This window comes from Natator depressus, chromosome 2 (genome assembly GCF_965152275.1).
Source record: "Natator depressus isolate rNatDep1 chromosome 2, rNatDep2.hap1, whole genome shotgun sequence".
NCBI lineage: Eukaryota > Metazoa > Chordata > Testudines > Cheloniidae > Natator > Natator depressus.
Window position 1 is genome coordinate 171,054,872 of NC_134235.1, and position 21,297 is coordinate 171,076,168.

Genomic DNA, 21,297 nt, shown 5'->3' on the forward strand with positions numbered 1-21,297 from the left:
ACACTCAGAGCATACTTGGGCACCTAAGTAAGTCACCTGATTTCCGACACCAAATGCCTCAAATCTCAACATTTGGCCACAGAGAAAGTGCAGGTGCCACTCTGCTCATTTAAAACAGCACTGTTTCCAAGTATAAAAACTTCTGGCTGACTGGATTTATGGCACACCTATGTATGCTTGTGTTCCACACAAGTATGGGGCCAATGAGCAGGTCAGAGAATTAATGCAATGATTACATTAGGTTTTGTGCAGCTCCCTCAGTCTTCAGTGTGATTGCTTCCATTATTATATTTGTATTGCACTAGTTCCTGGAACCCCAGTCATGGATCAGAGCTCTACTGTGCTAGTAACTATATAAACTGCAAAAAGATAGCACCTGTCCCCAAAGAATTAAGATTCTGAGTTTTGTCACTTCAGTGATTGTAATCTGAGACATGAACAAATAAGATGTTACACACACACACACACCCTGGTGAAAGTGCCCTTTGTTTCAATGCTACTCTCTACCGCACCTGTGGAGGAGGAGGAATGTTCGGCCAACCTCAATGAGGTCTTATGACCTCATTGAGAAAGATAAGGTCTTAAATAAATAATCAGAGAGGTGCATATATATCAGAGTCTAAAATCTAAACCTCCTCAAGTGTCAGGGACTCCCTGAAGCCAACCATCTTTCTCTCTAAAGGTCCTCCAGCTCAGATTCAAAACAAGACAAAGTCTCATGGGAACAGCTGCTTTTGAGAGAATTCCACCATTTGAGAGAGCTGAAATGAACTTGTGCAATTGTCACCACTCTGGGCTTATTATATTTCAGTGCTATAGAACTCCAAACCTGAGTTGGTCTCAGCTTCATACTGAGCCCTAACCACCACCATCTCTTGGGCCTGGATCTTTACATTACATTTTTATTGTGTGAAATAAAGTTGCCCAGCAATTAGAAGGCTGTGCTTTCAGACTGGCTCTCTGGTGAGAGCCATACATCCATTGTTTTGATACTGCCTATTCGGTATTCTTTCATGTGCATGAATCTCAACATAGCTTTCCTCTTGATATTAAAATTAAAGACTCTTCCTGCAAAGTAGGTCACTTCCTCCTTTTGTGTCAGTCTTCTTGGAACTTGTGCTTTTCAATAGCAATTGTGAAGAAATCTGCATTTGTTTTTCACAAGCTGACTCACATGCCCTTTAGTGGTCTAACAGATTCTTACCCTAGCTGTGAAGACATCTTTATAGAAAATGGCCGGTAACAGTGAAGTAGAAATACTCATTGCCAATATCCTAACTTCAGGTTGCTGTGCTTATAGGGCCGGCTTAGATTCTCAGAAACTCACTGTTTCCGCCTTGTTACTGTTACTCCCTGTGCTGTGAATGACATGTACATTCTCTCTCTTTCCGAGATACCTTTACAGACCACAGGGTTCCCAAGTTGTTTGCTACTTTCCACAAAGCACGATTCCCTCCACACCCCTCATTATTCTTAGCAAAAAACCAGATAGCTAGCAGAACTAGCATGACAATCCTGATGATTGGTCTTTGTTAATATTCATATCTTAATACATGTTCAGGAACCTAAAATCCTATTTCTCACTTGTATTTTATAGATCACACTTAAAACATCACCCGTTGTTGCTTGGTTAAGGGTGTAAAATGTTCTGATGGGATCTTTTAGCCCGAAAGTTCACAGGTAGTCATCCTGATTAGGGAAAGGAAATTAACCCCTGGTGAGTGAAATAATAAAATTTCATGGAAATTTACACCCTTACCACAGAACAGGGGCACAGCAGGATGTAGTTTTCCCAACAGACAAGTTCCTGAATTGCTATTGAAAAGTTCTCTCCAAAAGCCCCTGTTGCATGTGCATGCCTTGATCGCACCATCCATCAGCTGACAACACGACAAGAAACTTACGGTCTAATACACTTACAGTGTAGATGGTAGCTGACTGAATTGTGGTGCTGCCTGAGGAAGTGAGAGATCAGAATTCTCTTTTCAGCTCTTTGGAGACTTGTTAAAATATGCTTAAAAAGATTCTCCTGGGAGAATTCTGGGCCAAAAAAAATTAAAAATTCTGCACACATTATTGCAAAATTCTTCATATTTTATTTGTCAAAATAATATAAATATAATCACGCCAATTTTAATTATTTTGGTAATTTATTTAAACTACAGTACAATGGATGGAGAATGGGAGTGGGTAGCATTGGAGGAAATACCCAAATCCACTTTGTCTAACAGTAATGGAGCTAGGTCTGATCCTTTATTTCTTGTTATTAGCCAACACATATATGCAGCCATTAGCTCAGTATTACATCATAGGCAACTGAAAAGCTAGTGAGGGCTGGGGTATCAAACTCACAGTTTATAAAGCCATACTGTCATTTACTTCTGAGGGGAAGTACTTTACACCACTCTGGCAATGTAAAGAAGCCTTAAAACATTTACAATGTGTTTTATGCTCCTGGGGGAATTCACTAAGAATGGGAACAACTAAGCAGACAGGCTGCTACATTATGCTTTGCCTGAGGGGACAGAGCCTGCCTCCTCCTACCTCCAAACACCTCAAAGCCCTGCCCCTCCACGCTGGGTGTGCTGCAATAGCGAGCCAGGGTCTCTTTCATTCACTCTCTGACACATGCCCGCTCAGTCCCACTCCCTGGCAGTGATGGTCATCTCCCCACATGTGAACCCCCTACCCCCTCCATGCTGATTTACATCTCTGCCAGCTGCTCCAGGCTGCTGGGGAGGGGCAGCTAACTACTTTTGCGGCTTCCCTTTCCTTCCCCTCAGAAGTCATTTTTCTGCAGGGAAGCAAAGAATTCTGCGCCCGTGCAGTGGTGCAGAATTCCCCCAGAAGTAAAAAGAACTAGCTAGCTTTGGCCTTTTGAATCTCCTACTGTAACTTACTGTCCCAGGGATATATCATCACAACAGACAAGATGTGTGTGGGAGGATGGGTTAGGGTGCTAGGCTAGGATTTGGGAAACTCCGCTCTGCCATAGGTCCTGTGCGACATAGCTAAGTCTTTGTGCCTCATGTCTAAAGTGGGGGCAGTAGCACTTCCTTACCTTAGAGGGGTGGTGTGAGGATAGATCCGTTAAAGATCGTGAAGTGTTCAGACACTCTGCTGATGGGGGAGGGGGAGCGGGGAGAATATAAGTTCCTCAGATAGATGTTGTGATTGAGGGCTGCAGTAACTATTGAGTTCATAATTCACTCTTGCCAAGTGGCATTTGTGAATCTCATCTTTTAAATCATTAGTGATATTTAAGCAGCTGAGCCTCTTGCTTCCTCGAAGTTCACAAAAGGGAAATGTTAGTGTTTGTGTAGACTGCGACCTAGCAGAGATGTATAACCAGATCCACTGGGTGTAAAGAACGGTGAACATTATAGCAGATGTTATAAAATAAGTATCCCATTAATTGACATGGATGCCTCTCGCTCTCTCTCTCTCCATAACACTTGTTTGAGAATTGATCGGACTGTGATGCCTAATGAACCACAGACATTTTGGTTGCAAGTAGCAGATCCTTTGACTACAGCTCTTCGTTAGGTTTATGCAAGACTGATATGAATTACCTATGATGCTTACTGGTGCTAGATTTCAGTGTCTTTCTATTTTCCTCAGCAAGCTATCAACAGTGCCCACTAGGCACAGACATTTGTATACTATTACCTTGAATTTCACTGCAAGAAGAAAATTATGCCTGGCAGTTCTAGGCCACGGTTTTGAAAGGAACATAACAAATGCCTCAGGTCACAGCATGTTACACAATGATCAGCTTTCCAGATCAAAGACAGATTTTTTTTTTGCTAAAATAGTGGTAGCATTAGCCAGTTTACAGCTTTATTGTATGTCTGGTTAAGCAAACATCCTAATAGGCTGATGGGAACAACTGGGTAGCACACCAAGTCGGCCATAATAAGAAATGTGAGTTACACAAACATACACCATGAGGTATTTCTTGCAGAAAATTGCATTAAGAAATGTATGTGGGAGAAGTTCTGCTTTTCCTTTCAGAAGAGTACACCCTTGTGAATCCTCTATTACCACTTCTCAACAAGAAGAATATTATCTCCATTCTCTGTGAGGTACTTGAGTAGCATGAGAGGTTGAGGGAAAAAGTGAGCAAGACTAGGGGAAATATAGGTCAGGAAGAAGAAGAGATGGGGGCTCGCTTGTGCAGGCAGAGGAGCTAGAGAAGGGGGGCAATGACAGGGGAAGGGGACAAGAGTTAGAGAGGGGAGTCAAAACCAACAAAAATCCATTGTCTCTTCGAACGAGTCAGCAACAGCATGCATGGGAAAGGTGAGATAGGCAGGGTTGGAGGATGGAGAGGCTGGAATTGCTGGTATGCTCTAATGTTCTGAGTGCAGACCTGGGGCCTGTTCTCAGCTCTGAAACTGGTTTCTTATGGGGATTTCAAGTTACATGAAGTTTCTGCCTTAGTTGCATCATCTGTAAAATAGTGAGCATACTTGCCTACTTAAGAGGGCTCTTCTGAAGATATATATTAGAGGAGGACTTGTAGAGTGCTGTGGCTACAAAAGTATTATGTAATATTCTGATTTCAGGACAGTTCTTCCACGTAAGAAATTACTTTTCAACATAGTGATCTAATTGGCAAAGATGACTTTAAAATGCTATGGTACAATGTAACAATACACAGTTACAAGTTGTTTATGCACATTAGGCAATAGACAAAAGTGATATCTGGGTTAATTATTAAATTCCTCCTTTCCCTCAGCTAGAAAATTTGAGGGGATAGGATAGGAAATTCAGGCAAATAATCAATCTCTGAGGCAGGACACGGAACGTACCAGACATCATGCTGATGTCACACACTAGCTCGTAGCAGTATGGAAAAGAGTTCCTTTGTTTGTCACTCCACCTTCTGAAACTGTGGTTCCTCAGGTGAAGCAAGGTCTGACTAATGCATTCTTGGGAGATATGCTGACAATTTTCATAAGATGTATTAAGCGGCTTTGTCTCAATCATATTTCTGTAATTGGCTTTGTGCTATGCTTCATTAAACAGCTTTAGCCAAGCAGTCCATTTGCAGAGTTTCAGCAGGGCAAAGGTTTGGGCTTGAAACCTTTAAGACCACTAATTTTATAACTTATCACAGCATCCAGTAGTAACATCCACACTAACTCCAGAAATTTACACACTTCGGTCAACAAGACTGCTTGACAATGAGGTTCAGACCGTTCCCTCCCCAACAGTCCATTATCACGTTTTTGTGATGGAAACACTTTAGGAAAAGCTATTCAGATGCTTGTTTATGGCCCATCCTGCGCTGAAGGAATGACTTGGGGAAGAGTGTTAGATAGGATTCTCCTGGCCATATGGTTTAGCAATACTCTTCGGTAGCCAAGCCAGAGAACTACTAGGTTGACTCTTTAGGAGGTAGTTGTTACTCTGCTGTGTCATTCAGACAGATACAACAACCATGACTCATCAAATGGGCAGGATGGTAGAAGGAAAAGGATTAGAGAAGAATAGGATTGCAAGAATCTTCCTGTTTACCAGTGGCTTAAAAAAAACCCCAACAAACTCAAACCTCAGCAACATTATATTTACTGGCAGTGCTGTAGCTTGGCTCTGTAGCTTAAGACTTCTGGCCAAACTGACTCCGGTGCAAGCATATTTACTTTACTGGAGTTACACTAGGGATAAATCTGGCCCCTCAAACCTGAATACTTGCACTGTGTTACTGAGTATGTATGGTAAGTCGTGAGAACAATATGCTGTGTTTCTGGCCATCAGCCACACCAGGGAGGTCATTTTTTTCTTCGCAATTAGTGAAGTGGTGGCATCGCAAAAGGAAGCGAATAAACATATTCTGTCCTGCTTAGGTGCCCAGTTTGCTCCGTTCTCATCACAGATTTCCTCTGGATGCACGGTGGGGCCCCAGAGAGCGCTTGATTGCTACATGCGGTGATTTCATTCAGGCTTATTTTGCTGGGATATTGAAAGAACTTTGGCAAAAAAACCCAAACCAATCTCTTAGCTTTCCTCATACAATAAATGTGTCTCTCTCTCTCTCTTTTTTTTCTTTCTAGGGGGAAAAATGCCAGCCTCTTTAAGAAAACTACAGCAAATGGCTATTTATCTGGGGCTGTTAAGTGGTGGGGGATGTGCTGTGATGTATTATCTTATGCAAAGTAAGTCCTGTTGCTATTAGCAACCTTATTTCTGCCCTCTCCACATCATTCCCCTTTGTACAGTTGACAAATAAGAATAGTTCAGATTCTGATAAACATGGATGGGAGGGAAGAGCAGCAGAGCTTAAAAGATTTTATTAATCACACCTGCCAGTGCAATGTCCCTCATGTTGTAGCCTTGGCTTTAATTCCAGTACTAGTTCTCTCTGAAGCATGATTACTTTAGTCTCAGAAGGATTTATTTAAAAACAGATGAAGGTTTCTATTCTTAATTAGATTTTAAAAATGGTCATTGTTGGGAAATGTGGGGGAAAGGGCAGGAGACCACCACTTAAATAGGGAAATGTGAATCTGTTAGAATTGTAATACATCCAGTTTATGGTGCCGTTCCCTCAAAATGGATCTTGTGAGGTCCTGAGCATCAACATTTGTTGAAGACAGTCAACAGCAGTTAAGAGTGCTCAGCATGTTGCAGGATTGGAGCCTTAGAAGGAAGCCTAGAGATGATGATGTCAATTAGGTGACAGACAGATCTACTTGCTGCATTTAATTGGCTGAGAATTATTAACGTTATTAGTTCAAGCAATTGGATTTTCTTTTTTAGTGACTTCCAGACATTTAGTAGTCCAGAAGCAACAGGCTTGGTTTCCACTTATTTGACCGCTCTAGTCCTCCGGGTCTCATGCTTTTCCCTTGTACAGTAGAACCTCAGAGTTCTGAACACCTCAGGAATGGACGTTGTTTGTAACTCTGAATAAAAGATTATGGTTGTTCTTTCAAAAGTTTACAACTGAACACTGACTTAATACAGCTTTGAAACTTTACTGTGCAGAAGAAAAATGCTGCTTTTAATCAATCTTAATTTAAATGAAACAAGCACAGAAACAGTTTCCTTTACCTTGTGAGATTTTTTTTTAAACTTTTTTTTTTGTCGTTTACGTTTAACACAATACTATACGGCGTTTGCCTTTTTTGGTCTCTGCTGCTGCCTGATTGGTTCCAAATGACGTGCTTTGTTGCCTGGTCCATTCATAACTCTGGGGTTCATAACTCTGAGGTTCTACTGTAGTTACTATCAATTTATATTGCTTTTTGCCTAGCCTTGCATCAAGTGGCCTTGCATAAAGTGGCCAAACCCCTTTATGAAGCCCTCAGTAGTTGTGAAACCTTCCCTTCATTTGACATATTTTAACAACAAATTGGACAACGTTGGAAAGCCATCTTGTATTTCAGACAACTCATGCACTTGAGTTCTGAATTGCAACTGAGGCAGATTGAGAAGTCTGACGTTTTAAAATAGAGAGGCTGGATTTAACAGGAATATTAGCATTTTCTCTTAACATCTCTTGAAATAGATTTACTTTCGTTAGCAGAGTGAGTGAAAACTCCTCCTTAGTTTCCCAAATCATTTAGCTGAACAATCCAATTAACTTATGTGGCTGTTGATCATCATTAAAACCATTGTCTGATGCAGTGTTCAAATGAAATATGCATAGCCTATTAAGGACCATTGCATTGGTGTGATATTGATAACCACATACTGTTTCTGATATTTTGATTACAAGCCAACTGGGCTTTTAATCACTAAAGTAAGCCTTTAATGAGAGTTACCCTCTTCATTAGCATCAAACAGAAACAGAAGCTGCTACTTTGACTCACAAGCTAATACAGTTTCATATCTCTAACCGTAAAGGCTTGTTAACCCAGGAGAACTAAGCACCAATGCCAATCATGTGGATTCAATGAAGTTCTGGTTCCCCTTCCTCATCTTTGTGTGTACAGCCAAGATGACTGAAGTGCAAGGAAGTTCTGGGACTTCCTTCATGTTGTACATTGAATGGCTGAGTAGCACTGGACTCTAGGATCCTCTGACTTCTCTCTTTGCTGTACCCAGTGGTTTACATCACTTCCTTATATATCTGCTATGTATAACTGTTCCTGTTCTGGACCTTTTCTACAAAAATTCTCTTTGCTTTGTCAGAGCTCCGAAGACAGTGCCAGGGAGAAAACAACCCAACCGCTTCCACTGCTCCCACCATTTAAGTTTTGTGTCATGCTGAAATAGTTTCAGACACACAATAATTGGGAAGTTTCTTGTAACTATAAACCACTGAGCTCTAATTTCAGGCTCTCTGTGAGGAGATAAACAGTCATCTTTATAGCCAACTGTTGTGCCCTTTAGAAACCCCTGCTCTGGGTTGATGCTATAGATATACAAGTTCACACACAGTTAGGCATTTTATGTTAATACTTCAGGCAAGATATTCATGAGATACCACTGTCTACTGTGCGCAGCTGAGAAGCAGGGTGAAGGGGGACTGGCTGCAGCTTCCCGATTCAGAGTCTGCTTCTATGCTGGGGATGGCCTCAAAGTTTTGAAAGCAGCCTGGCTGACTGCTATCCATGGCCCTAAGAGACTGTCCTCCCTCAGGAAATGGCCAGCTGCTGCCCTCATTAGTGGCTATGGGAGAACTTGGGCTAGACATATTTTAATTTATGTCTTTTGTCAACTGGGGACAGCCTCCAACCCTGTTGCACTCCCAGAGCAATATAAAGAGGTGGACAAACAAGAGATTGGAGTCCTCTGTTTTAAATCTAAGGTGGGAACTAGATATTCAGGGTGGGATTTTCAAAAGTATTCCGTGTTAGCCTAACCCTCTTCTCATTGAGGTCAGTGAGAGTGAAGCTAGGCCAGTGCTGAGAACATCTGAAAATCCCGCTCTCAGCACGCACAGCTTGAAAAGTTTGCTTAAAGATTTTTCTAGCACTAGAAGGGCCACTAGTTCCCCCCTCCCCCCAACAGTTCTATTTTAATACATTGGTCACCACTGGAAAGAATATTTTCCAGTTATCACCTCAGCTGCCACACTATTTCTCTGTAGTTCCTTGCTGTTATACTTCACATACTGTGAAGTAGTAGCTGGGAGCACATTGACTTTGATGGTGACAACTGTATATGTTTTATTATACCCTTTTAAAATTAATGTTTCCTCCACTTGTGTTTTAGTTGTCGGGACTTTTGCTTAAACCTCGCTTAATCCTAAAACAAAGTTTCTGTAGCAGCAGCTGCTACTGCCATCCTAGAGCAATGTAAGAAGTTCTCTCAGTTCCTACATGTTTTCCAGAATTCCCTATAAAGTTTAGAATCCATTCAGAATGTTGTTGAGTGCACCTCCTACTGCTCTGCAAGTGTCAGAAAAGCATGGAAACTTGCCCATAATGCCACTCTTAATATGTGCAGGACATTTGAAAGGTCTTAAATCCAGGGCCTATTTCACCTAAATTTGCTACAGAATAACACTTTCCTTCTGCTGCAATGTTTCTGATTTAGGGGTTGGGATCATTTTTAGTCAATAGTTGTTTTCCCCACATTTAGAACGGTTTGCTGTCACCACTGAGAAAGGGGGTAGTGCAGACCTGGGATTCTCTTTTTGGCAATCCACATATGTAAAAGTCTCAGATTTAGAAATCATTACTATTTATAGGGTTGAATTCTTTTTTTAGAGGGTTTTCTGTGTGTGTATGTATAATATTATAGAATGTGTGTGTGTGTGTGGGGGGGTGTCATTTCTTTTATTTGCAGTGTTGTTGTAGCCTTGTTGGTCCAATTTGGGAGAGACAAGGTGGGTGAGGTACTAGCTTTCATTAAGCCAACTTCTGTTGGTGAAAGACAAGCTTTTGAGCTACACCGAGCTCTTCAAATTTATAGCTCAAAAGCGCATGTCTTTCACCAACAGAAGTTGGTTTAAAAAAAAAAAAAATCTTACTCCCCCCTTAAGTCTCCTTTTATTTGTTTTTTTCAAACCCCACAGTGACTTATTTCCACAACTGTCTTTTTCTTTGATCTAGAAAATTTTGCCAGGACACAGTATTATCAGCTGGCTATTGAGCAGCTTAAGAATGACCCTGCAGCCTTGGAGGCACTGGGGGCTCCCCCTCTTAAAGTTCACAACATCAGACTGACAGACAAGAGTAATCGCGTTGACATGGCCAGAGCACAGGTAAGAGCAGGGAGCCTGCCTGCCAGTGAAACAAGGCTGTGAAAGATGGATTTTAAGTGTATAGTAATGGTGGGGAGGAGAGTGAGGGGGAGATTTTTCAAAGGCAACTAAGTGAATTAGGTGCACAGGCCCCATAGATGAGTGCTTTTTAGGGTGAGACTTTCAAAGGCATCTAAGTCTCTTGATTTGAAATATGGTAGAGGAGGAAATAGCAAGAATTACTCCTTCATATTGTGCTAAGTAGTTTCTTACAGGAAAATAAATGGTGTTTGCACCCACTGATGTTTCTTTATGATGTATAAAGGGTTCACCATCCCCACCCAAAAGGATTTTTTTTTCTGCTTGTTTTTATTTTTACATAAGGCCTTGCCTACCTTTGGGTTTTTAGCTACTGGAGTAGCTATGCCACTAAAAGGCCAGAGGATACAATTTTCAAAAGTACTTACGTCACTTAGGCATCTAAGACCAAATGACTTTCAATGTAGCTTATGTACATAAGTCACTGAGGGTGCTTTTGAAAATGTTAGTCCTGGTGTGGATGTGTTGCACAACTGTGAAGTATGACTAGCACCATCACAGCTTACACTAGTTTGAAGCAGAGTGAAGCCAGACTGATAAAGATCACTTTTTATGCTGTGTCTGCCCTCGGGCTCTGTATCAGTATAGATCAGTGGCTCTCCATCTTTTCAAACCATTGTACCCCTTTCAGGAGTCTGATTTGTCTTGCTTACCTCCAAGTTTCTCCTCACTTGGAAACTACTTGCTTACAAAATCAGACATAAAAATACAAAAAAGTGTCACAGCACACAATTACTGAAAAATTGCTTACTTTTCTCATTTTTACCGTATAATTATAAAATAAGTCAACTGAAATATAAATATTGAACTTTCATTTCAGTGTGTAGGATATAGAATAGTATAAACAAGTCATTGTCAGTATGAAATTTTAGTTTGTGCTCACTAGTGCTTTTTATGCAGTCAGTTGTAAAACTAGGCAAATCTCTAAATGAGTTCATGTACCCCCTGGAAGACCTTCGTGTACCCGTGGTTGAGAACCTCTGGTGTAGATAGCCAGTGGCTTTAAAAAAAAAAAAAAAAAAAATCAAGCGTATTTAGTCTGGTCTACTCTGCTTTTGCTAGAGGTTTCAGCTGCATCCTGAGAGTTTTCAAAGCCATTAATGAAAGGAGCACAGGGTGTTGAATCTTTGACAAATATCTTCTTCCAGCTGGCTGTAGGGCATTTGAGTTAAAGGTGTTAACCAAGAAAATAAAAAGCAGCAAGTTCTAAACAGACTGAATAAAAGTCACTTTCCCTTTCAATTAAACCAGGATCCAGTTGCATGATATCTGTAATGTTATGAATATCCTAGTTCTCCAGTTGCCCTTAGAGTCTTCCAGGCAAGATCTGAATTTCCAATATAAAAAAGCATAGACAAAAACCGTCAAGCTTTCTTTACATAGATCAGAAGAGGGGAATCCAGCAATCTCCAATTCATTTTTTCCTTTGTAAGTCACCTTTAAGAATGTTACAAAGATTTAAATGACTAATGATGAAGTCACATTTCATTCCTCTGACCAACCAACTGCTTTCTTATCCACCATGTCACTCAGTGCCCTCTATAATGATGAGCATTATTTCGTCGGAGATATGAAACCAGTGAATAATCGACCCTTCATCAGCCTGAGTGGGTTGCTACAGCATGACAGAGAGAGTCTTGCATGGTCCAGGGGCTATTGCACCACCTCCAGAGCATGCCCAACTCCTGCCAGCTAGACCTGCTTGAGAAGGCTTGGAGTTGCCATTTTTGATGGTCTATCAAGAATAGACAGAGCACATTTATTTTTTTCAGCCATGCTGAATGTTTTAGCAGAAATGCAATACTGCAGCTGTAGCCTAATTTATTAAGTTACAGTATGTTAATGGTAGAATTTTTAAAGCTGCTGCAGGGTTTTAATACCCAATTCCCTTTAATTTAATGGAGTGTAGCTTTCAATATCCCAGCCTTCGTGCCTGTATTTCTTATAATAAACTCTTATGTAATACTTGTCATCCCTGGATCTCCTAGCGCTTTGCAAAGAAAGGGTGTTAGCTCAAATATTTCAGAGTAAGTGACTTTCTTTATACGCTTGCAGTCATAACAGGAACATTCTTTTAACACCGATTTGTTTATGACAAAATTAATACACTCACACCCCATTAAAAAAGTTTAAACTCTTGAAAGTGCTGAAAAGCTGACGTATCTGTGTTAAAATTTTGGGAGTGATTCAGTTTTATCTTATTGACTAAGAAAGGAATAAAACATTCATTTCACTAACATCAGTCACTGAAAAAGTGTTCAACTAACTTTTATATCTGCAGTTAAAGATACCAGTATCTGGAACAAAATCAGCTGGATATCTCCGTACCAATTCAGTAAGAGACCTCTCCCTTAACTGGTAAGTATGAATAAAAGGGTACTCTGTGGAGTGTTCAGGGTAGGAGGAGAATCCAGGGCAGCAGGGCCAGATTTTTGGTTTATAGTCATCAAAATGGCTGAGATTATGGAAATAAGGAAGAAATCTGCCTTTGACGAGCTTATGAAATATTGTGTTCACATGCAGTCATTATGGAAGTGACAATATCTATTCAATAATTTACATTTGTTATCCAAAGAATACAAAAGTATGAGGACATTAGATCGAGACCTTTGTGCTGAGAACTGTCCTCTGTTAACTGTAACCCAGTATACTGGAGTGCATAATTGGCCCACTGAGTCTAATTTACCCCCTTCTTCCCCTTCACACAGAGAAAATACAAAGATATTTGGGCACCGGGTTGAACGCTGGTTGTCCTTAGTTTTTATCACAGGCCTGTGATATCTTCTACTCTTCTCAGACCACAGCAATGCCATGACGTGATGGGTATGTCTATGCTGCAGCTGGGAGTGAGCCTTCCAGCACTGGTAAACAGACTTGTACTAGTGGAGCTCAAGTGAGTGCGCTAAAAACAGCCCTGTGGGCACTGCGGATTTTGCAGAGACACGGGCTCACCACCTGAGCTTGGACCCAGACAGTCAAGTGGGTTTGAGAGCCAGAGCTGCCACCCGAGTGGCAAGATCAACTGTGCTATTTTTAGCGCGGTAGCTTGAGCCCCGGCTACCGGGAGTATGTTTAGCAGGGCTGGGAGGCTCCATCCCAGGGGCAGCACAGACGTACCCAGTGAAGTGAGCTAAGGGTTGTCTCATTTTCTTCAAGTACCTGGTTAATATGGTCTCTCTTTGTTCAAAGAAAGGCTGAATTGGGCTGAAATAGAAATTTCCTTCTACTCCAATATACTAGTCTACGTTATGGATGTGGGGCTTTCAGCATTAAACCCTGACCCCCTCTTTCTAAAGGCCAAACAGATTTCTAGAACCAAGAATATAATTAGGAACCAATAATTTATTCAGCAAGTTTGATCTGTGTTGCGGATTGAAGAATTTCTGAACAGTCTACAATTTCCGCATTTCTCTGTTCTTGCGGATTGGTAGAAAAACCATTTGTTAGTTCGGTTTTCCTTGTGTCTTGTGGTTAGATCTCCAAAATCAAAGCAGTTTTGCTTCGCTGCACCTGGCAATGTGGGATTGTCTCGGTTACATGACTAGATAAGACTTACCAAGAGTAGCTGAAAATTCTTGTGAAGCCCACATTTAAAATTCAGTGGTTAGGGTACTAGCCTAGCACTTGGGAGTCCTGGGCTCAAATCTCTGCTCTGCCATGGACTTACAGGTGACTGAGTAGGTCACTTAACCCGTGTGCCTCAGTTCCCCATCTGTAAAAAGGAGATAATAGTACTTGCATATCAGATACTAAGTGAATGGGGCCATATAAGCAGAATGAGCTGCCAAAATCTTAACAACCAGTTCCCTCCTCACCCCATGAGGGGGTCGTGGCCCACCCCCGGCCCGCTGCCCCATCCACCCCCCTCCCCTGTCTGCCCCAGAACCAGGCAGGAGGGTCTTGTGGGCCACCGTAGGGGTGGGGTGGGCACCCACTAAGAGCCAGAGGGACCTGCCGGGGGGGCGAGGTGGGGAGTCCCGGCGGTGCTTACCTGGGGCAGCTCCCAGGAAGCATCCAGCAGGTCCCTCTGGCTCCTAGGGGCGGGGGCGCATAACTAGGGGGGAAGCAGGGGGAGCGGCCGCTCCCCCTACTGATCACATCAAAAGTGGCACCTTAGACGCCGACTCCCTGCGTGCTCCAGCCCTGGAGCACCCACGGGGAAAATTTGGTGGGTGTCGAGCACCCACTGGCAGCTCCCCGCCCTGCACCCGGCCCCAGCTCACCTCCGCACTGCCTTCTTCCCTGAATGTGCTGCCCTGCTCTGCTTCTCCCCCTCGGCTCCCCGCCCCACCCCCAGCTCGCCTCCGCCTCCTTCCCTGAACACGCTGCCCCGCTCTGCTTCTCCACCCCCCCACAGCTTCCCGCAAATCAGCTGTTTGGTGGGAAGCCGGGGAGGGCTGAGAAGCAGGCGGCGGCTTCCCACTCAGGCCGAGGGTGGCGGAGGTGAGCTGTGGCGGGGAGCGGTTCCCCTGCGCCCGCCCCTCCCCCCCCCCCCCGGTTACCTGCTGTGGCACGGCTGGCCCTCCTCGCGTCCCCCCTGCCCCAGTTCACCTCCGCCTCCCTGGGCCTGAGTGCGAAGCCGCCGCCTGCTTCTCAGCCCGCCCTGGCTTCCCACGCAAACCGCTATATCGCGGGAAGCTGGGGGGGGGGGGGGCGGAGAAGCAGAGCGGGGCGGCATGTTCAGGGGAGGAGGCGGAGCGGAGGTGAGCTGGGGGTGGGGAGCTGCCGGTGGGTGCTCTGCACCCACCAAATTTTCCCATTGGGTGCTCCAGGGCTGGAGCACCCCTGGAGTCGGTGCCTAAGGCGCCGCTTTTGGCCGGTTAAATTTAGAAGCCCTTTTAGAACCGCTTGTCCCTCGCGGAACAGGGGGTTCTAAAAGGGCTTCTCAATTTAACAACCGGTTCTAGCAAACCGGCTCCAGCTCACCACTGTATATAAGTGCCTAAGGGCTTATCTAGACAGTTAGTGCGCAGCAAGCTGGGGTGTAAATCTACAGCACAGTAACTGTCCATGTGGACCCTCATTCTGCACTTTGATCTAGGGAACTTTTAGGACGCAGTAGCGGAGTCCACACAGACAGCGTGTGGCATGCTGCTGCACCAGACTTTTACACTCCAGTTCGCCATACGCTAACTGTTCGTCTTGACAAGTCCTAAGATAGATAAATTTAAAATTCACTCTCCAAACATACCCATGTGCAAACTTAAAATATATTTCCCAGAAACATTCATGCCAGTAAAACTTGATCACACAAGTATTTGGCCACATTTGTGCCCCTTTGTGCAAAGCAAATGGTAACAACGTAGTTGGTTCCTGACACAGTTCCATTTTGTAATAGATGAGACATGAATGTGCCCTTGAACCAGATCACAATGATTCAAACACAGGTCTCATCTGCTCCATAAAATTCAACAGCATAAGCCATTGTTGGGAATAGCTATATTATATTTGAGTTACCTGACATGGTTCTTGATAATGTGCAGACAAGCCTTTACAGTCTAGAATCTAGAAAGAGAAACAGCAATGACAAGACACTGAAGGTCAAATTTTCAAAAGTGACTTAGATTCCCAGGTGGTATTTTAAAAAAAAATGACAGATGCTTCAGAGCTTAAATCACTTTTAAAGAAGAGACTTAGGCCCCAAAGTGTCTAAAGTCACTTTTGAAAATAGGAGTATTTGCAGATTTGACCTGGAGTGACCAGACTATAGATTCATCATACAAAGGTGCAGCAACCTAATTGTATTACGGTATGTGTGGGATTTTCAAAAGTGATCAGCATTAGCCTGACACTACTCTCACTTAAGTTAATGGCTACTGCTGACTAGAGCTGCTCAGGAACTTTGACAGAATGTTTTTTCAGGAAATGCTGATGGATTGAAACCAAAACTGTTTGCAGAAATGTTATCTGTTTACCTAATTTACTGTTATCCTAGTTTTCATCAGAAAGGTTTCTTAGCCCTAGGATCGAATTTCTGATCAAAGCCAGAGAGAGTGAACAATCCCCTATAGCCAGTGGCCCAATGGTTAGGGCACTTGCGTGGATATGGAAGACCCAGGTTCAAGTCCCTGATCTTCCTGATTCATCCCAGATGAGTGCTCTAACCTCCTGGCTATTCTGGGTTTTTTTCCCCCCTCTCTGTCAAAATTTTGACAGGTCTTTTTGTTCTGTTCTGCATCATAATGGAAGCATTCTGAAACCTCACACATTTTTCACAAAGTGGAATTCTTGTATTCTGGCCAGCCTGCTACTTCAATGGGCACAGTTAGGCCAATGGAGGCCCGAGGTTCTGCTCGGTGCAGGTCCACGGATACGGCTTTGCATTCTCCAGTCGAGAGCGCACAGATGGGTGCGCTTCCTACAGTGGAGCGCCCATAGGGACTAATACTTGAAGGAGGAGGAGGAAAAAGTTCTTCGTGGCTGGCGGATTAACACCGATAGTCCTCTCAGAAAGGGGGCTTGGAGCAGAACTTTGAAGAGCAGAGGGTGCACCTTTGCGTATCCCAGAAGTACAGCTCTCTCTCTCTCTCTCTCTCTAAATGAGTCATTTTATTCTCTTTGCATACTTGCCTCCTCCTATGGGCTTCTATACTTGTATCAACAATCACATTCAGTAACAATGTGATGTCAAAGCTTCCCTAACTAGGATAATTCTTTAGCAATGTGATCTAGATCCAATACCAGAGATTAGCGAAGGACTACCTAGTTGCAGTCTTGATAGGCAGAAGTGGCTGACTGTAAAAGGAAAAAGACAGGTGAAGTTATTTAAAAAAAAAAAACCCACACGCCATCACTCTGTCAGGATTTTATTGGTCTTCCAGAACCATGATATGTAGTTTCTTGGTCCGTTAAGCCATCAAGGAAAGAGTCTTTTAGAGGTTTATACTTGCAAACCTTTTTTAAGCACATTTAATTACACTAAATGATTTCGTTCTTGCTGCCTAGTGTTTTTATACTTGACATCACCACAGTATGAAATTGGTCAATTAAAGTCAAATGCTCTTTTGGTTTGTATCAGTTGGCGTCTCCAGGATGTCACCTTGCAACTCAGGGATGGTCAGAATATTCCTGTGTACCATTCGTGTGTGGAGAGCACCAACACACAGGAGGGGTGAAGAACAAAGACAGCTGCTTTGCACATCCTGTCACTTGAGGATTTCTTGATTGGTTGCATATTACTGTGTACATACAGTATTGTCACAAATGGACAATTTCAGTTAAGTGCGCAATCTTACAGTTCAATTATTTCTCTAGCACTGAGCTTAGTGTTGGTATTGTTAATTTCATCCTTTTTTATTTGTGTGTATGGTAGAAATCCAAAATAAAGATTTTACAATATTGTTACTGTTCCAGAGTATTGTTATATTTTGTATGTGCTGCTATGGTTTATTTTTTTAAAAAGGACTCTTGCTGGTAAATTGCATTTCTTTATGATTATGAATCTCAAATGTGGACAGCTGATTTGCTTTCTAAATCTAGGCAACTAAGATTTTCAGATAAACCAAATAATAGGTGGTTTTCCCTTTTTAGGTGAAGGGAGTCAGTAGCCAAACCTTCACTGAACTATCTTTACAAGGAAAGACAACGAGACTTAGGTTGGAGAGAGAAATCACTATTATATGATTTACTAAAAATGAAATATGACTTGCAATTTTTAAAAAAATATTTGCACTCCTATAGCTCATTTAGTAAATAAGGCAGACTACGGGCAAAATATATGGCTATCAGTGTTTCAAAAACCACCATCAAAGTAGACCGAGAAACACCAGAAGTCAGTCATTTTACTTATCTGGGGAGTGAGATGTGCAGTGATAGTGACAGCATGGTAGATGCCAAGCAACAAATATCAAATGCAGCAAACAACTTTCATAAACTTGAAAAGATTTGGAAAAGTAGCATGATCAGCACCGATACAAAAATTTTTTTTAATACTGGCATCATATCTGTCCTACTCTATGGAGCAGAGACATGGAAATCTGCAACAGCAATTGATAAGAAGTTCAACTTATTCCAAAGTAAATGCCCACAGAAGATGTTCAGAATCTATTAAAGTTTACTACAGTGTCAGAAATTCTAAGCAGAACACACCAACTTAAAGCATCAAACGTGGCAAAAGGATGGACATATTTAGGACATGCTTTAAGGATGCCATCAGTTTGACTTCCACATTAAGTGATAACATGGATACCAACTGGCAAGAGAGGTAACCTAGAGAAACATTACATAGAACAGTAGTAAAAGAAGCTAAATTCGCAGCATGACACTCAGAAGCCTGAACAGACCAGCGCAAGACCAAAATAAATGGCAGAAACTGATGGATATCCTCTGCACCTCAGGGTGCAGGAATAGAAGGAAAGAAAAGACAGGCACTTCTGAGACATGCAGTAGGACTAGTGGTGATAGTGAATGAGTCAAAACAATCCCTCCTAGTCTAAACTCTGAAGAACTATATGAGAATTTAAATATTGCCATCCAAAGTTCATACTGCGATTTTGAAATAGTTGAGCCAGCCTCTCTTTCTGTCAGTTGACCCTTTCATAGCCACAGATACAAGGGGTACTGAAGTCTTCTTGGAATGAAACGGTTTAGGAAACCAAACTCCAGTCTGAACCCCATTCTACACTGTTCCTCTCTATTTCCACGTCTAACTTCATGTTATGCCCTGTACTTATACACAGAACAGTTCCACTCTTTTCTATCACCATTCTCTGCTCATTCATGCTGGAATTTTCAAGAGGAGCCTTAGGAAGTTAAATCACTGAGAGTTGGTCAATGAACTTCCGTAGGCCCCTTTGAAAATCCCAGGCTTAAGTACTTTAGATCTTCATTGTGATCATCCCATCGCCTTTAAATTCTCTTTTTAAAGAAGGTGACAAGATGTACACTATGTTCCAGCTATAGCTTCGCAAGGGTCTCTGGAGAGCCATTATTCTTGGATCAGAACGTGTTAACACCATGGTGCCTGGGTTCCACCTTGTTATCCAGGATCCTGGAGGAAGGGCTCTCACACAGATTTTGAGGACAAACTAGGAATTTTTACCACCTTTGTTTCTAGGAATCCTGCTTCCCTAAAACAAACTAAGTTCCCTTTATTTCCCTGTAAGATTCTGGTAATGCTTTCCTTTAATTTGAATGGTCCCTCCATCTTGTCTGATAAATGAATATATGTTCATTTAAGGGCTATCAACAGTCCATGCCTTATGTATTATTCCTTCACACCCCCTATTTCCTCTAAATCATATTTTTAAAAGCCTGGGAATGGAGATTGCCTTGGGGACACTGTAAGTACTAGCAAGTAACTGCAGTGTAACAATTGGGAGCAAACTAGGCTGTGTCTCAGTTACGTTTAAAAGCCCTACTTTTGGTTTTTCCCCCATTACAAACCTATCAATATACATAAACTTGCATACCTGCTGATCTTGAAAGAGGTAGAATAGGGTCATAGCAGTAGCTTCCTCTCCCCTGCATGTACTAGAGAGGAGAAAAAAAAAGGGAACCTGACTTCTTATCCAATCAGTTGATTCCTACATGTGGCTTCCATTAGGCACAGCCCATCCCACAGCTGCTAATTTAGAGAGGGACACTGGTGCATTAGGAGGAAGCCAAAAGAACTGGGGAAAAGTCTTGAAACAACTACCAGCTGCTAAAAGACAAGATAACCTCAGTAAAGGCTCCTGCATGACACCCCCTCCTTTGGGCTTTCCTTAGAGTGAAGTAAGAGAATCTGAAGCAGAAATCCTAGGTTTGCTACTTCATTTTGTTAAATAATTCATGCATCGTACCTATATTGTGTTGGCAATTGCTAAACAAACCTAATCCAGGCCTTGGCCACCGACTAGTTTTTATTTCTAACCCAGTCTTTTAACAGTGCATTTAGAAGCGACAGAATCACTAGTCCGGTAAAATAAAATCCACTCTTTGCCACCCAAAGTAACCAACTCCTCATCTTACACTGTCTTGCAAAATGCTAGACTCCCTTTCCCATCAGTTCTACTAAGATGGGTTTATTTCTAGGGGTTTTTTTCTTCATGCCAGTGCAGGATCTTACTAACTTCTATCGTAGAGAATCTATAACCCTTGCAGGAGGGAGGTAGCAAGACAAACAGCCTGATGATCAAGGCAAGATGATTTTTATTTAGAAGCAATTGTATTAATATTTATGATCTCTTTGTAACTATAATTTGCTAGGATGATAAAATATTTATATCCATATTTGTTTGCTTGACTAGGACATGGATGATTGTCTAGTTAATATTTGCAGTGTTGTTGTAGCCATGTTGGCCCCAGGATTTGAGAAATTAGATAGGTGAAGTACTTTCTTTTATTGGACCAACTTCTGTTGGTGAGAAAGACAAGCTTTTGAGCTAACAGAGCTCTTCAGGTCTGGGAAAGATAATCAGCTTGTCATAGCTAAATAGAAGGTGGAACAGATTGTTAAGCCTAAGGAATAGCTCGTTGCAAGAGACCATTTAAGATGAAGGGGGCAATTAATGTCTGCAATCATAGGACAGAGGCAGGTTAGTGGGCTACAGTGTTGTCATGAGTTAATGTCTATACAGTACTTTGATCACATATAACACCATATAAATGCTAAGTAATATAACATGGGTGCCTTTTCAGGCCCACATCTCTCAAAGAGGAATGGCATTCTTGTAGCTAAGACATGAGACTGAAATGCAGGAGATCTGTGTTCAATTCCAAACTTTGCCACAGACTTCCTGTGTGATATGGGGCAAGTCACTTAATATCTGACTTAGTTCCCCATGTGTTAAATGGGGCTAATCCTTCTGTTTTCCACCCTTTGTCTCTTGGCTCTTTATCTTGTATGTTCTTCAAGGCAAGGACTGCCTCTTACTGTTTGTATAATTAGGTGCCAGTCACAGGTTAGGTCTAAGGCACAATGTTAATATCACTCGTAAGCTAATTATGGCTCTTCTGTTCTTCATAGCCTCCTCAAACTGCCATCACCAGTTGGAGTCCAGTGCTGCACTGCTTTGTACCTCTTCTGTAGTCCTTTTCACCTATGCAAAGTGGCTCTGGTAACATGTTTACACCAC

General features: G+C 42.3%; 1 protein-coding gene across 1 annotated transcript in view; it reads left to right on the forward strand.

Annotated features, from left to right (window-relative positions):
• Nucleotides 1-17,556, forward strand: part of COA1 (cytochrome c oxidase assembly factor 1) — an 84,792-nt gene extending 67,236 nt beyond the window's left edge. Inside the window, exons 6-9 of the mRNA XM_074943519.1 lie at nucleotides 6,060-6,160; nucleotides 10,011-10,162; nucleotides 12,522-12,598; nucleotides 17,259-17,556. Of these exons, the coding sequence (XP_074799620.1) occupies nucleotides 6,060-6,160; nucleotides 10,011-10,162; nucleotides 12,522-12,598; nucleotides 17,259-17,355 (427 nt within the window). The 3' untranslated portion in view covers nucleotides 17,356-17,556. The remainder of the gene's footprint in view (nucleotides 1-6,059; nucleotides 6,161-10,010; nucleotides 10,163-12,521; nucleotides 12,599-17,258) is intronic.
• The last annotated feature ends 3,741 nt before the right edge of the window (nucleotides 17,557-21,297 follow it).